Genomic DNA, 14,759 nt, shown 5'->3' on the forward strand with positions numbered 1-14,759 from the left:
AAATAATTGATTTCATATTACTTTGTTAATAAAGCCGTTCTTAATATTAATCAAGCATGGACCCACAATCTCAAAACCTGATCATAGGAACTAACCTCAAAGCAAGGGCTAGCTCAGTATTCTCCATAAGACTCGAGTATGCGACATCTAGCGGAGTAGATCCTCTTAAAGAAGGCCTAGCGAGCAGAATGTTGGAGTTCTCGAGAAGGAAGTCGAAATGGTCGAACATGGCTTTCTGGTTCTGTCTGCCCGTGCGACAGAAGTAGCAGAGGAAACGACAACACGCCACCACCATTTCGTGGGAAGTGTCCTGTACGTAAAATTATATGATTATTTGGAACTTATCCGGACATTGTGAAACAGGCCCTAAATATCTTCTCTTGTTTATAAATTAAAGTAAATCGTTGAACCTTAATCTATTTTTTTGGTATACTTTTTAAAATGATCTTTGTCTTAAAATAAGTTAGAGGCTAGTCGGCTAGAGGAACTGAGAAGTACTCTAAATAGCACTTTATTAGATATTACCAATACCAGTAAAAGTTGTATCAAGTTTTTCAGGGACTACCCTGCAACACTAGTTGTTGCTGAAATTTCTATATATTTACGTGAATTACCTTTTCCTTATCCTCAGGAGTTGGCGGTGAAGTTGCAGGGGCGTCAGATTGCGCCTGCGCACGTCGGCCTAGCGTGTTCATCATTACTGCCATCACGTTCTCGTGTACACGTAACACTCTATATGGAGTTAATAAATTAAAAGTGTGTAATTAAATAACTGAATATTTAAATCAAACGTGAATAAAAAATTGCGATAATAATACTGTTTTGGAATAAAAAATAGGCGATTTCAATATTATTTCATTAGAACATACCTAATTAAATCCGGATGTTGGAAGAACGTGTGGTTGTTGACGAGTTTCCTGAAAACGGGTTAAAAATATTAAGGCATATAATATAGAACAAGTGTAGACTAGAAAAAGATAAGTCTATATGCTCCAGGTGTTTTAACTAAGTAAAAGTTTTTATTTCCATCACATAAATATACAGTGTTTACAATATTCTTAACCAATTTAGTAATAATAATATTAAATATTAAAAATAGGTAAATAAAAAATTTCAACAAATTTAAAACTTATGGTTCATGTGGCAGCTGGCAGCATTTCCTCGCTGTATTGAGATCTCAATTTGTTGAGCGAGAAAATCACTCTGAAGTCTACCAAGTGCCAACTTCAATTTTTAATTAGCCCCTGTTCTCTTGAACCCCACAGCCCGAGAGTCTCTACTCCAAAGGCTACAAAGAGAAAGTTGGAGGAAAGATTCATATATTTGAGTTTGATATCTTTCGCCTGCTATAGCCGGCGCCATCTTGTGCTTAAGATTGTAGAATGATACTTATTCATAGACGTAAACTAACATGAGCTATGTTATTATAACAAAAATAACCTAAATTTATTGTTTTCATTAAGATCTGCTGCTTGCACTAATTGTTTAACTTACCACAATCTCTTTCTCATAAGTTCTTCTTCCTCTTGACTCATTTGTACGGGCAATAAGGCTCTGATCTGACTCAGTCCAACCCACATTTCTGCTACATCTAGTTTGGTTTTCGCATTGATTACGTATGTTTTCTCAAGCGCACGGATAAGTTCTCCCACCGCATCGTATTGACGGACGAGAAGACTGAAAATTTTAGAAAAGTAATGTAAATAATTTCAACTTACATGCATTTCGATTTAAGAAGTGTTAATTATACTTTTACCAACTAAATAATTAATTGCGATAAAAAAAAGAAGAATAGGCAAGAAAATCCACATATTTTAAAATAGAATTAACAATATTTGTGTATATAGTTAAATAATTATATGTGAAGACTATGTATTCCCATAACAAAATTTCTATACAGGTCTATTAGACAGATACTAAAGAGAACTTCATCATACCTGAACATTTCCCGAACCAGTTTAGGCGTTTCGATTTGAGACTCCTCAGCCCAGTTGACAATTGTCTGAATCAAAACTTTACGGAACTTCTCTTCTGGAGTCTTCTTCTTTTCTTCTTCGAGGGCCTGAAGAAACCATAATTATATAACAATTTAATGTGATACATTTGTAAAAAGTGGTTTGTTAATAAAATAATTGTGGTATAAATAACATTATGTTCAACATAATTTTGGTGTTTATTCATTTAATATGAACTATACTTTTCAAGCGTAATTTCTAACAACAATAATTGTGAATATGTCCACGAAATTATTAAATAATAATTAATAGGGTAATTCTGTGCCGAGTTAAGTTGGATCAACTACTAAAACACTTTCTAATGTTAGAATCTATGAATTCGGCTACTGTTTCACAATTTTGTGGAAAATGTGATCGTGACAAGGACTGTAACAAAATAATTGAAGATCAAGTTAAAACCAAAGTAAAATAATTGGGAGAGACTTTTTAATACTGTTTTGTTATTTATTTGAAAACGTATCCAAAAAAAACTCATTGGCGCAACAACTATTTTAGGCCTCAGATTTCTGTATCTGTTTCATGATCAAAAAAAAATACGTTTATTTTGGAACATAAGATTATCATGGTATCACTTATTCCACGTCATTAAGTTCGATCATTCAAATCATTTGTCAATCTTATAGTAGGTGAAAAGCTTTCTGTGCCTGACATACAGCGTTGACTTTTTGAGTCTAAGGTAACCCGGTTTTCTCATGTTTTTCGTCCGAGCGAATGTCAAATGTAATGGAACTTGGAAAGAAAGTCAATTGGTGCACCACTGGAGATCGAACCTACAACCTCAGGGATGAGTGTCGTACGCTGAAGCCACTTGGTCAACGTTCAGTGCTTGGTGTGGTACGTTCGAATTTATATGAATACAATGAATTATGTTTGTTCGATATTAACTTTCTAGTTTCTACCCTGGGTACACTACAGTTATGATCTACTTTTACCTCCTCAACTGTTTCTGTGTTTTCCTGTAAATTAATTGGTTTTTAGATTTTTGTCTTTGTGTGGTTTCACTGCATACAAAAAAAAATAAGATTTATTCATAGAGTAGTCTATGTGCATAGTCATAGCAATAGTAATTGTCGTTGTCTATCATAACGTACACATAATTTTATGATATTCTTTGATACAAAAACTTTGTTTTAAAGATCGTATTTTATATTCCTATATTAAAACCTACCTTGGCATCATCTTCTAACTCCTTCACGGTGTTGATGATATTGTAAAGTTTACCAAATGCACCTGGTTTCACTTCTGGCTCGTTAGATTGCTGCAATGGAATTATTCAAATAGAAGATCAAATCCATATTCATTCAACATAAACGTCGTACTAATTTTAATCTGTATTCAAAAGCCCGCAATGCAATCGAGAGCCGAGAGAAAGAGAGAGAGTTGGCGGGCGGCGGTATTTCTAAACATCAGTCAAAGATATAAAGATATACTGTAAGGTCTGTTATAAGACTGCGAGCTAGCTCAGTTTGCAGTTTGGACTCATAGGCACGTACCACTACGTACAACATTCTGAATGGTCGTCATTGGCATTCTGGATTTGACGTCTCAAGTCTAGACTCCTGGTTTTATTTTATACTAGCTGTTTTGCCATGTATATCATTTATTACTTAGAACATTTTATGGTTCTATCTTTAATAGTTTAGGCAGGGTACGCAAAATAAGTAACTTCTTTGGTTGATTTTTTACACCTTGTGACCGAAAAACCCTAATATCTTACGGAACCCTATTTTTGTTCAAAATTAAATATAGCCTATATTACTCGTGGATAATGTAGCTTTCGAATGGTGAAAGAATTTTTAAAATCGGTCCAGTAGTTTATGAGCCTATTCATTACAATCAAACAAACAAACAAAGTTTTCCTCTTTACAATATTAGTGTAGATGAACGGCGATTTATAAGAACTAATTAACTTACATCACCATCAGGTTCCTGCAACGCACTCAAAGATACGTGTGACATGAGAGCGTCGTGGAAGTCGTTCATTCTCGCGATGAGCTCTTCACCGCATGGGCAGTTTTCCGGATCTTCATCTTCTAAGTGCTTGAAACCTGGCATAAAATATAGAGGTTAAGGTGTTTCTTTCCACTACGGAAGCAGATGCATTTCGAATTATAGAACCGTAAGGTCAATAAAAAACCGACAACTCACACGCGATCTTTATTATACATGTAATTACCCATGAGATTACGAGATAAGTTCAAAAGCCTATTTTCTTTATTAAAAGTTAAAACCTGAATATAACTATAAACATATTACGTTGAAGGAGGTATACAAAATCCAGGAAACGCACTTTAAGCTTAAAGTAGTAAATTTTGTCCATATTACACTGGTGTAATTTTGCATATGAATAAACGGGTCGCATATATATATATGTTTACAACAAAGCTTCTTAGGTGTGTATATGTTATTGATTATCCAGTGGCGGTACAACGCGGTCTTGGCTATGGATTGCATCCGTTTCTTTGGTGATTTTTATCTTTTAGATAAGTAACGTCCATGATTTGAGACATGCCATTTTCCTCACAATGTTTGCCTTTGTTCACAGCCGTGAACGCACGATACCAGGGACAAAGGTCGCTCAAGCAATCATTGCTTTGGTAATATGTGGATAATTTTATATAAAAATTAAGAATGGGGAAAATTAAGTAAATCTTACTTAGTATAGCATTCATCTGTTCCCTCGGTGGACAACGAAATTCTCTTGTCTTCTTAGCAGCAACCGCACTTGGAAGATCTGACTGTTTGATTTCTGTGTAGCGTCTGAAATTATTTATTTATTTAAAAATATATATATATATATATAAAACTTATATTAATGAAACAAATTGAATTCAGACGTTTTTTGCGTTTGAATTTAACAAAAATGTCTGTTTAAAATAATGAAACTCGATTAACCTAAGTTAAGTTACATATACATTTTAGTTAATAATCTGAAGCGTAAAGTAAATGTTAGCAATCATCGCACACTTGAAGCCAAAATGTGACCTTTACCTTTTTACTTTTAGTTTTACCCACAAACTATAATTTAACATTCACATTTCTGATAATGTCCAATAGATCAACTATACTTATATTCTTTATAGATATAGACCTCTTCAATAAGTCTAGATATAATAGTTTTTGTTAGTTTAGGGTCGCAACCTCTAAAACTAATTTTATTTTTGTTATACGTCCATGTATTAAACAATTTAAGGTAGTTGACACTTAGCTTCAAACAATCTTTCATTAATTTGAACATCCCTCTATACAAGCACGCATGGATTCACGCATACACGCACGAACGTAACATTTCAGTTAATAACTGTTAAATTAAAAACTTACCTCAATTGATCAGTTTGAAGTTCTCCAACAAAATCATGCGCAAACGCAATTATTGACTCGACTCTGTGTCTTAACTGAATGTCGTTGAGATGTTGAAGTAAGTAGCACATTTGGAGTTTCGCACCCTCCGCCATTTTCATGTGTAGAAGGCCTTTTCTGTGCTCATCTTTGCCCTCTGAAAGTTTATAATAGCAGCTTGTAATAAGAGTAATTATATCAATAAAAATAAAAAATTAATAAAACTAGCAAAGGCCAATTTATAAAAGGCAGTACCACATTTGCGCTGACGGTGTGGGCAATGTGGTCCATGTGCGGCAATATCACTTAACAACAGACGAGTAAGAGACTCGCCCCTAAATAAAAATTCTAATTATTCCTTTTTAACTTCAGTGAATCGGAGTTTAACCCTTGAAATCTTAAAGAGAATTTTAATAAAATGGTTATAAACAATCGAAGGAGTATACCTTTATCAAACGTCGGATCCCAAGTCTCCGGGTTGATCATTATGAGAAGTTTCTCAACATCTTCATCTCTCATCATACCCACTAACAGTAAGCGATCCACCAACTTTATTAAGGGCCTACAGAATATAAAGAAAAATTATTCTACTCAGTTAGGATTTTTATAAAGAAAACAGTATTAGACTGCTCTTCAACGGCTGCACTGATTTTCGTGTGTTCAAGTGGATTTTTGATTTTCTTTTAAGTTTGAAATTCTTAAAAAATACGTGTGTAGGACAACGTCTATCGGGTCTGCTAAGTTCCAAAATAAATACAAAAGTTCATTGACATTTGAAAATAATATTGTGAAGGTAGTCGCAAATTATAAACCATAACTGTTTCGTGTTTATTTAGCCATATATGTAGCATTAGCACCTCATCCTCCCTCAATCCATCAATCGTTTCCGTTAAATTGTGTCCGCTGTGATGGAAAGAGATAGATGAGTATTGCCTTTAAGTTTTTTTTTGAGAAAGTTTTAAGTAAAATTTGCTCGGAATATGGATATTAGATTAAAAGCCCTCAAACTCACAAACACGTCATATCGTTATGTAAATCATTCGGCACCTTCTGAAAAATTGTTTAGTTGAAGAACCTTCTTTTGTATTAATCTCCTCATACTTACAAGAAAAGATTCTCATTGCTTCCACCAGTAGGATCTCTGTTGTGTACTTGGTTGGTCTCCACGGCTTCAGCCAAAGCCTGCATGACGAATTCCCGTACCACTTCGAGGGGGAAATAGGGGGAGTAGAGGTTGCTTATGTCTGATATGTTTTCTCTGTAATAATTATAATTTTTACCTTAACTTTAATGCCAGAAGCTATTTAAATGCTATGTTTTAATTATGAATATTCTAGTTTTCTGCTAGATATTATTTTTTTATAACCTGTCCGGTTTTAAGCGTCTTTTATGAAAATAGACGGATTGAGCTTGCAACTATCTAATGTGGTGAATTTGGTGGGTTTTTATTTAGCTAATTATGTTAATTTTTTTCAGCTTAACTGTACATATTAATAAAAATTATTAAGTTTAGAAAGTATTTCATATTATAAGACAAATTAAAATACTATTTACATTATCTACTTCTATAAAGCGCACCAATGAACTTTCTTTCTATGTGCGCGAAGATCATGAAAAAACCCCTATACCTTAGTCTAAAAAAAGGACTTTTTGCTGATCACCTAACTGCCTATTACATTAAAAAATTATTATGAAATAGATACAGAAATCTGAGGCCTAAACCTAAAAAGGTTCCAGCGCTGCTTTTTTAAGTGATTGTCGTTATTATTTTTTTGATAGATAAATATCTTACTATTCAGAATAACAAAAGCACGCGAATTGCAGAGACAAAAATCCAGTATTTTTAAGGTTTACAAATAATATTAACAATAAGCCTTTATTCATCCACGTCTTATTGACATACATTTAACAAAAGTTGATATAAATACAATTTTAACTACTCTATATCTATATCGACAACTAACAATTTTTTTCAGCTGGTGACATATTATAGTAATAATTATATATTTATTACTCACGCAATATTAGTCATATTCATCTGCGGTCGAACACTCTCAGTCTGCAAAGATCGAAGGCTGTGACACATCTCCCGATCCTCGTACAACGCTTTCAGTTCTGGTCCCAAAGGTATCACAAATTCGTTCTTACACGCTTCCCTGAGAACAAGTTTTTTGGATATAACACGTTGTCTATATTACAAAAATGCTTAACCGAATTTTTATGATACAACTAAGGAGAATATTTATAAACTATTAACAGATGTAACGCATTCTTAAGAAAACAGAAAGTTTATTTAGGACCCGTAAAACATAAATGAAAAAAAAACATAAATGAAATAAAATGAAAAAAAACATAAATGAAATGAAATGAAACGTAAATGAAGTAGACAACGATTCTCTAAATCTAATCGACAATTTAATGTTTTGTATATGTAACGTTACACTAAATACTCAAAGCTAATAAGAGCTATGATTTATTAATGTTCTGTATATATAACAGACTTCAAAAAAAGAAAAAATAATAATTCAATTGCAGCAATGGCAATGCTGAAGATATTTTCATTAAATTTAATTTAAATTTTCCTGTTATTTGTTAAATAAAGAAAGCAAACGTACATAGTAGTGGCATGAGACTCCAAATGCAAGGCGATGAGCAAATCGTAGAAGCCTTGACGTAGAGGTCCCGACATGTACTGAGATCGGATCGCGTATAGCAGTTGTTTCTGATCGACGTGTTGACACAAAGCATGTGCAGCCCTGAAAAATTCGTCAATATGTATTTCAGAGTGTAAATTATCTCTTATTAATTATTATAATTTAAAGAAAACACTTTTTTAACGGATTGAAGCTATGTATTATTATAAACTTATAATTATTTCATTTAAAAAACAAAGCTCACTCATTGGACACCTCGCTACAATACCAAACGTAGCAAAGGAAGACCATGTGCGCGGTGGTCTGATGACTTTATAAAAGCTTTCGGTCCTCTGTGGCATAGACTTGCCAGGGATAGAAAGCACTGGAAACAGCTGGAGGAGGCCTTTGTGCCACAAAGGCAAGTTGTACAAGAGGACAGCTGTGCAACAAATCCTTAAAGAACTTTTTTATATACATATATGTTTTTGTAAACTTTCTCTTGTGTAAGTTGAAATAAAGGCTTCGAAATTTAAAATTTGAAATAATTATTTTACATACATTTTTTTTCCGACGTTTATAGCTTCAATCATTTGAAGTGTTTTCTTTAAATGTGTAAAACTGTGTAAAATGTGTACAATGTTAATAAAAGAATTATTATAATTATAAACAGCGGTTTTAGGAAGTTTTTGTAGCTTTTGATTGGGTCTATAAAAAAAAACTCAATTAACATTATACCTGTAATTGCTTTGGTAACAGAGAGCGGCGTATAATGTGAGAGTATGGGCGTGGAAGCTTAGAAGTTTATCCATCTCTATCAACTCTAAGATGTCTATGCATCGATCCTCCTCTGAAATATTATTATTCTATATATTATATATCTGAAGTATTATTAATTAAAATATCCACTCATTAAGAACTTTTATCATGGCTTTAGTCTCCCAGCCAATATATATTGGTGGATGAGGCAACACACTAAAATAACTTATTTTTCATCTTTGAGTATAATTTGTATTAGTAAAACTGGTTCACAATAATTGCATACAGAATACATTTTTCTAAAGAGATCAATATAAATACCTGGAATATGTAAAGCCAGCATGGATACAGCGTCTTCACAGAGCATGGACCAACCACGAATGTCTGACAACTTCAGAGCGTGAACTTGAAGGAATTGGTTTGGCACCTAGAAAAGGAGTCGGGAAAATAATTTAGAATATCTAAACACCAAACAGGATACCTAACTTCTCGTACTTAAAAGTTTCAAAATGATTGTTTTAGAGAAGAACACGTTTATTTTTTCTTTTGATAAAACAGTGTATTTTTTATAGAATAAAGAAACGGACAAGATGCTTATGTTATGTGATAGCCAGGTGGACACGCTCAATACTAGAGGGCTCGCGAGTGCGATACCAGCTTTTTAAGAATTAGTACGCTGTTTTGTTGAAGGACCTCGAAGGAAGTCGAATTGGTTCGGAAATACTTCAGAGGGCAGTAGAAGCCACATAGTGGTGGTGCGCGTCAAAAACTGAACCACTTCTGAACACGTTACGTTATACCAGTCGATTACTACGTGTCTAAACAGTTGCTTAAACACCTCTTAACTGAAACGCTCTCAGACTCTAAACAACGTTGAAACATTTGCTCACTAAAAATAAAATAACATGGGATACAATTAATGAACATTTTTTTTCACTAAATTACAATAATTTAAATTAATCAACGAAGTCTCATTCATCAATCATCATCAATCATAAATATCATATTGGTAAATGTGTGTTTGTGATAGGGTATATGTGACTCTTTTTACATAAATTATTTTTCATATCATTTTTGTATCCTTTTTTTAATAAGTCAATTTGAGAAAATAATCATTATACACACATTGTGCACACAGGACACAAATTATATTTATTGTTACGTGTTTAGTTATCTTTCCTTTGAAGAAAGTAAATTTAAACTCACTCTAGCCCACTGATGCGGTTTCAAACACTGTACTTTAAGCCTCGGTGGGAATTGTGGGTTCACGTGTTTGTCACTAGTTGGCAGCACTGCAGCACTAAGCGGAAGACTGGTGGAAGACCGACCCAGCTCTATTTGCAAGATTTCTTTTGATGTTGCCTCCACGAATATGGCCGGGAAGAGTTTTGTTTCTGGTTCCATCTGCAATTGATTGGATATAAGATTTTGATCGAAATTATTTTTTTAATTTGAATTGTTGTACGAATTTTTTTCTTCATCAAATTGATAGATATTTAAATTCTAACAATATTTTCAATAACGATTAGTATTTTATCACACAAATTCAAAACAAATTGGCACAGTTCTCTTAAAGATACATAGATTTTAAACAAGATTTTAAAGAAATTGTAACAGGTTCTGGCTACAAATCAATCGTACCTTAAACTTAATGCTGGTATCCTTTCCCTCACACGTGAAGGATACAGTACCAGTAGAAGTATCAACAGAACAACCAATGAACATTCCCTGGGAAGCACCTTTGGCTGTTGCTTCCGCCATCACTTCATTGTACAATTCATCAGCTCGCACCATATAACATGACTGGCGGTTTACACTGTAAAAACACTTAGATAAGATGCCATAGGATGGAGATAGACAAACATGGACGTTTCCAGAAGGCTTGCAAGTGCGTAGTCGGCCTTTTAAGAATAACATACACTTTTCTTGAAGGATCTTAAGTCGAAATGGTTCGGAAACAATTCAGTAGGCAGCTGGTTCCATATAGATTATAGCGGTGGTGGTGGATGGCTGAACTAATTAGTTTTAAAATTAAATCCTACAGCTAACACAAATTATATAATAATAATCAGTTACACTGAAAATATAGCAAGTGATGGAATACTAATACATTTAACTACAAAAAATTCAAAAATTTAGAATAGGAATAAAAACATATTCAATACGATACGATATGAAAATGCTTTTGGTTAACTTTATCTAATTTAAATACATTTAATCAATTTTTGTAAACTTGCATACAGTAGATAATAAAAAAAAAAATAAAGTCATAAAGAAGTTTCACTTCTTACGTGTGTACACACGCACACATTTTGTTGTAAAGCAGTATTATTTATCGGCTCGTATCTATGACGTTCTGTCACCGACATTTCATACTGATGCATTTAATTAAAAAAAAATCCAGTAGACATAAAAAAAAGTTTACGAAGATTTCATATATCATACTTTAAATCATCTACGGACATACCTCTCAATCACCCTATCATAATCGTCTGTGATGATGACTGAAGACTTGGTGACCTTATTTTGATTAAAGTCCTTGGAGTGCAAATGGTATTGAGTGGTCACCCATCCTATGTACACATGAGTGGGATCCTGACCGGGGAATATTCTAAAAGAAAAATATATATAGGGTTGGCTTTATGTTGCCTGTAATTTAAAGAAAAGCCTTAGAAAAAAAATATATTGGTAAGTTATGTAACACCAAACAAAATTGACTTAAACAAAAAGTTTGCTTATAGTAGTTGTATACATTCGACATATTGAACGTACAATACATAAATCATAAATGTTAAACTATTTGATAAAAATTATGTCTTATTAAAAACTTTTTCAAAATCGTTATGCGTAACAGCGCCATCTATGTAACGCCTACGACTATAAATTTTTGAATTGATCTTAGATATTGCTCACCTGACGCCGTAAAAGTATTCATTGATAAGCTTCAAACAGTCAGCATCAAATATTTCATTGCCAATCGTTTCTGTCGCAGACTTGTCGAGTGTGGCGGTTGTCATTTGCTTACGATCTTGTGTTGGTGTTGGCACTGTCAAGTTTGTCTGAAAATTTAAACAAATTTTAATAAAAACCGTGGAAGTTTACATACCAATACAATGATCAGTGCCGGAATAAGGCAGCATGGGGCCTGTAGCAAATGGCAAAGGGCCTCTCAAGTATTAAATAAAACAAATCCGTTACAAATTAATTTTTTAAATTACATATTTAAGCAAATCATTATACATATATGTATTCAACAAAGATTGTAAAATACCCAATAAATTTTTATGATTTAACGTGAGCAAATCGATTTCATATTTTGTGTAATAAATATCCTTTTATTACGGTTACGGGTTTTATTACGTTAGAGGACGGGGTCCCCAAATTTGCGGGGCCCGTAGCATTTGCTACTGATGTGGCTAATCCGGCACTGACAGTAGTAAGATGAATCTTTAATTTAATATATTATACACCTTTGTTTAATCACTCAGTTTTAAGATACAGACTAGCAAAACAGTTAAGACTAAAAATAAAGTTTATTAACACTGCGAATGAGATGGTGGTGCAAGGTAAAGAGGTAATGAATGAAATGAAACTAAATGGCCCGAGTATGAGTCCTGTGAGTACACAGTGCTATTAGCAACATTAGGACTCTTTAAGTAGTTTTAAACAAGAAAGGTTTAGATCACGATATTTCTATGACACCTTAAGAAGACACAAGAACAGAAGAAACAAGCGTATTCTGTAATAACTTACGCTTAACGCGCCTTGACTATCGTAGATATTGGCCCCATCATTCCTATTTTGCATGTTATACCTCTGATTGGCCTTTGGAAAATAAAAATAAAAATAAAATGTACATGCAGGGAAGTGTGCATGGATATAATAATTCTGGGACTATCATACAAAAATCCTGTGTGTCTATGGAAAAGCTTTTTGGTAGGATTTGTGTTTTTATACAGTGGTCCTCTATAAATGCGAATGTTAAACTTATGTTTTGTTTTATCTTATACGTAATTCTGAAAATAATTTTGTGATTGAACTTTTGGTTACGAGACTAGTTTATAAGTACCTAGTAGATAACCATAATATTAATTCAGATTATTCAAACTTTAAATCATGCTATGAAATAGAATTTGAATTTAATCTAAAAATAAAACTTTCGCATTTACACCAGCTATTAATATTTGCATCAGGATATAAATAAACAAACCAATAAAATATGGACAATTCCGGAAAACATACAGGCAATACTGTTAATTAAATGTGGTTTACCTGTGATATTCTGATTTGTGGATTGGGTCGCCGAGCCCTATCTGGGGACACTTCCGTATCTGTGTAGGGATCCGGTGTTTTCGACTTCCTCGATTTACCTCTATCGCCACTCTCACCTCTTTTACTTCTAAAGAATCTATAGCCAGGGATGTTGTTATGGTTAAATCTATGAAAATCATTGCTAAGTACAAATCTCGAAGAACTGAATCCTAGTCCAGCCCAAATTCCAGTTTTTTTTTGTTTAGTCCTTGAATAGCATAGAAAAATGTTTCATATGTGGTAGGTAGCAAAAAAGTTAAGTAAAAATTCATATTATTGCGGAAACGAGCCTGGTAAAAGTCAGGTAAAAAACACAAACTGTGTTAATTATTATGGTAGGGGAGCCCACGATGCTAAATGGGGATTTACTCGAGCGTCGTGGAGACCTATTGGGTTGCAAAGCTTAGATGATAAGAAGAAAAAAATGTTACATGATATATACCTTTTCATCGGTGGGGAAAGCGGCTATAGATGTTTAAATATGTAAAAAAAAACTGTTACATGGACATACTCGAGCGCGTCAGATATTGATAGCATCAATGTCCTACGTATTTTTAATAATGTACGTATGTTAATCTGATCATTTGCATGATGGGGGTGGTTGTACGTAAGGGTTAAAAATGAAAAAAAAAAATTTAATCGAGCGCGTCAGGTTTTCTAAGGGGGTGTTAAGTGCACCAAAAAAAAAGCTCTCATTCAATAATCTGACGATTTCGATCAGACGCAAACTCGCAGCCATTATTATAATGTGCAAAAAAAATTCGCCATTTTGAAATACTCGAGCGCGTCAGATTAAGATATATATGGTTCAGATTTATATTCTAAACGTACTGTCTCATAATCTGACGATTATCTAGAGGGATTTGCCTGATCTGACAAAAAAAATATTAGAAAAACGGTTCACCCTAAAGGCCATCCCTGCAATTCCATTCCTGGGCGCTTAAAATTGTACTTATGAGCTCGCTGAGTTCAAAGAAATAATATTTCTATGCGTTTGAGTTCTCCCAGCTCGAAAGTCTGATAGAAGTTTCATAGAACACTATTTTTGAAATTTTCAAACCCCAATAACTTTTGAATGGATCAAGCTATTTTCCCGCGGTTGACGGCTCATTTCGATCGACGCATTTTTTAAGCTCTAATTATTTAATTTCATCAAAAACGATAATCCGATATGAAATGTCGAAGTTATGTGATAGAAACACTTTTTTCGGTTTTTTTCGTTCACGATATCTCTCGAACGAATCAACCGATTTTGACCAGTTTGGTGGTGATCGACGTCGTTTTTCAAGCTTAAAGATGGATTAGTTTTTTGAAGTTGATGGATAAAGCCGTTTAAAAGTTATTGCAAAAAAACACTTTCAAAAAAACAAATTGTTATTTTTTTAGATTTTTCAAAATTTCTCAAAATCTATCGGTCCGAATCGGTTCAAATTCACATGAAATCTAATTTTGAGGGAAACGCGGAGAAGGAAATGTAGGCATCACGCAGCTGCACGCGTTTATCGCACGAACTTTATCGACGAAATTTTGTTATTTCGGCTTGCGGAAATCGTCAGATTATATATTTTTCAATATTCTTGAATTATTTCATTCAAAATAAAAAAAAAATTAGCTACGCTCGAGAATGTCAAGATGACGTTTTTTTTTTACAACTTTGCTGCCCTCCCCTCTCATTACGTCACTCTCAAATTGTCAGATTAGT

The 14,759-nt window shown here is 33.5% G+C and overlaps 1 protein-coding gene across 9 annotated transcripts in view; it reads right to left on the reverse strand.

Annotated features, from left to right (window-relative positions):
• LOC111001605 (ryanodine receptor) overlaps nt 1-14,759 on the reverse strand; it is a 96,558-nt gene that overhangs the window by 38,948 nt on the left and 42,851 nt on the right. For 7 of the 9 annotated variants that reach the window (XM_045629523.1, XM_045629519.1, XM_045629524.1 and 4 more), the window contains 21 exons: nt 13,019-13,154; nt 12,500-12,571; nt 11,660-11,805; nt 11,214-11,357; nt 10,388-10,562; nt 9,953-10,150; nt 9,068-9,173; nt 8,726-8,837; nt 7,970-8,110; nt 7,373-7,510; nt 6,460-6,612; nt 5,801-5,916; nt 5,337-5,511; nt 4,672-4,775; nt 3,930-4,063; nt 3,184-3,273; nt 1,938-2,062; nt 1,495-1,677; nt 870-917; nt 615-732; nt 96-310 (listed from right to left, as the gene is read on the reverse strand). In XM_045629523.1, the coding sequence (XP_045485479.1) occupies nt 96-310; nt 615-732; nt 870-917; nt 1,495-1,677; nt 1,938-2,062; nt 3,184-3,273; nt 3,930-4,063; nt 4,672-4,775; nt 5,337-5,511; nt 5,801-5,916; nt 6,460-6,612; nt 7,373-7,510; nt 7,970-8,110; nt 8,726-8,837; nt 9,068-9,173; nt 9,953-10,150; nt 10,388-10,562; nt 11,214-11,357; nt 11,660-11,805; nt 12,500-12,571; nt 13,019-13,154 (2,829 nt within the window). The remainder of the gene's footprint in view (nt 1-95; nt 311-614; nt 733-869; nt 918-1,494; nt 1,678-1,937; nt 2,063-3,183; nt 3,274-3,929; nt 4,064-4,671; nt 4,776-5,336; nt 5,512-5,800; nt 5,917-6,459; nt 6,613-7,372; nt 7,511-7,969; nt 8,111-8,725; nt 8,838-9,067; nt 9,174-9,952; nt 10,151-10,387; nt 10,563-11,213; nt 11,358-11,659; nt 11,806-12,499; nt 12,572-13,018; nt 13,155-14,759) is intronic. The other 2 variants (XM_045629522.1, XM_045629521.1) reach the window with 1 other exon arrangement.

This window comes from Pieris rapae, chromosome 9, assembly GCF_905147795.1.
Source record: "Pieris rapae chromosome 9, ilPieRapa1.1, whole genome shotgun sequence".
NCBI lineage: Eukaryota > Metazoa > Arthropoda > Insecta > Lepidoptera > Pieridae > Pieris > Pieris rapae.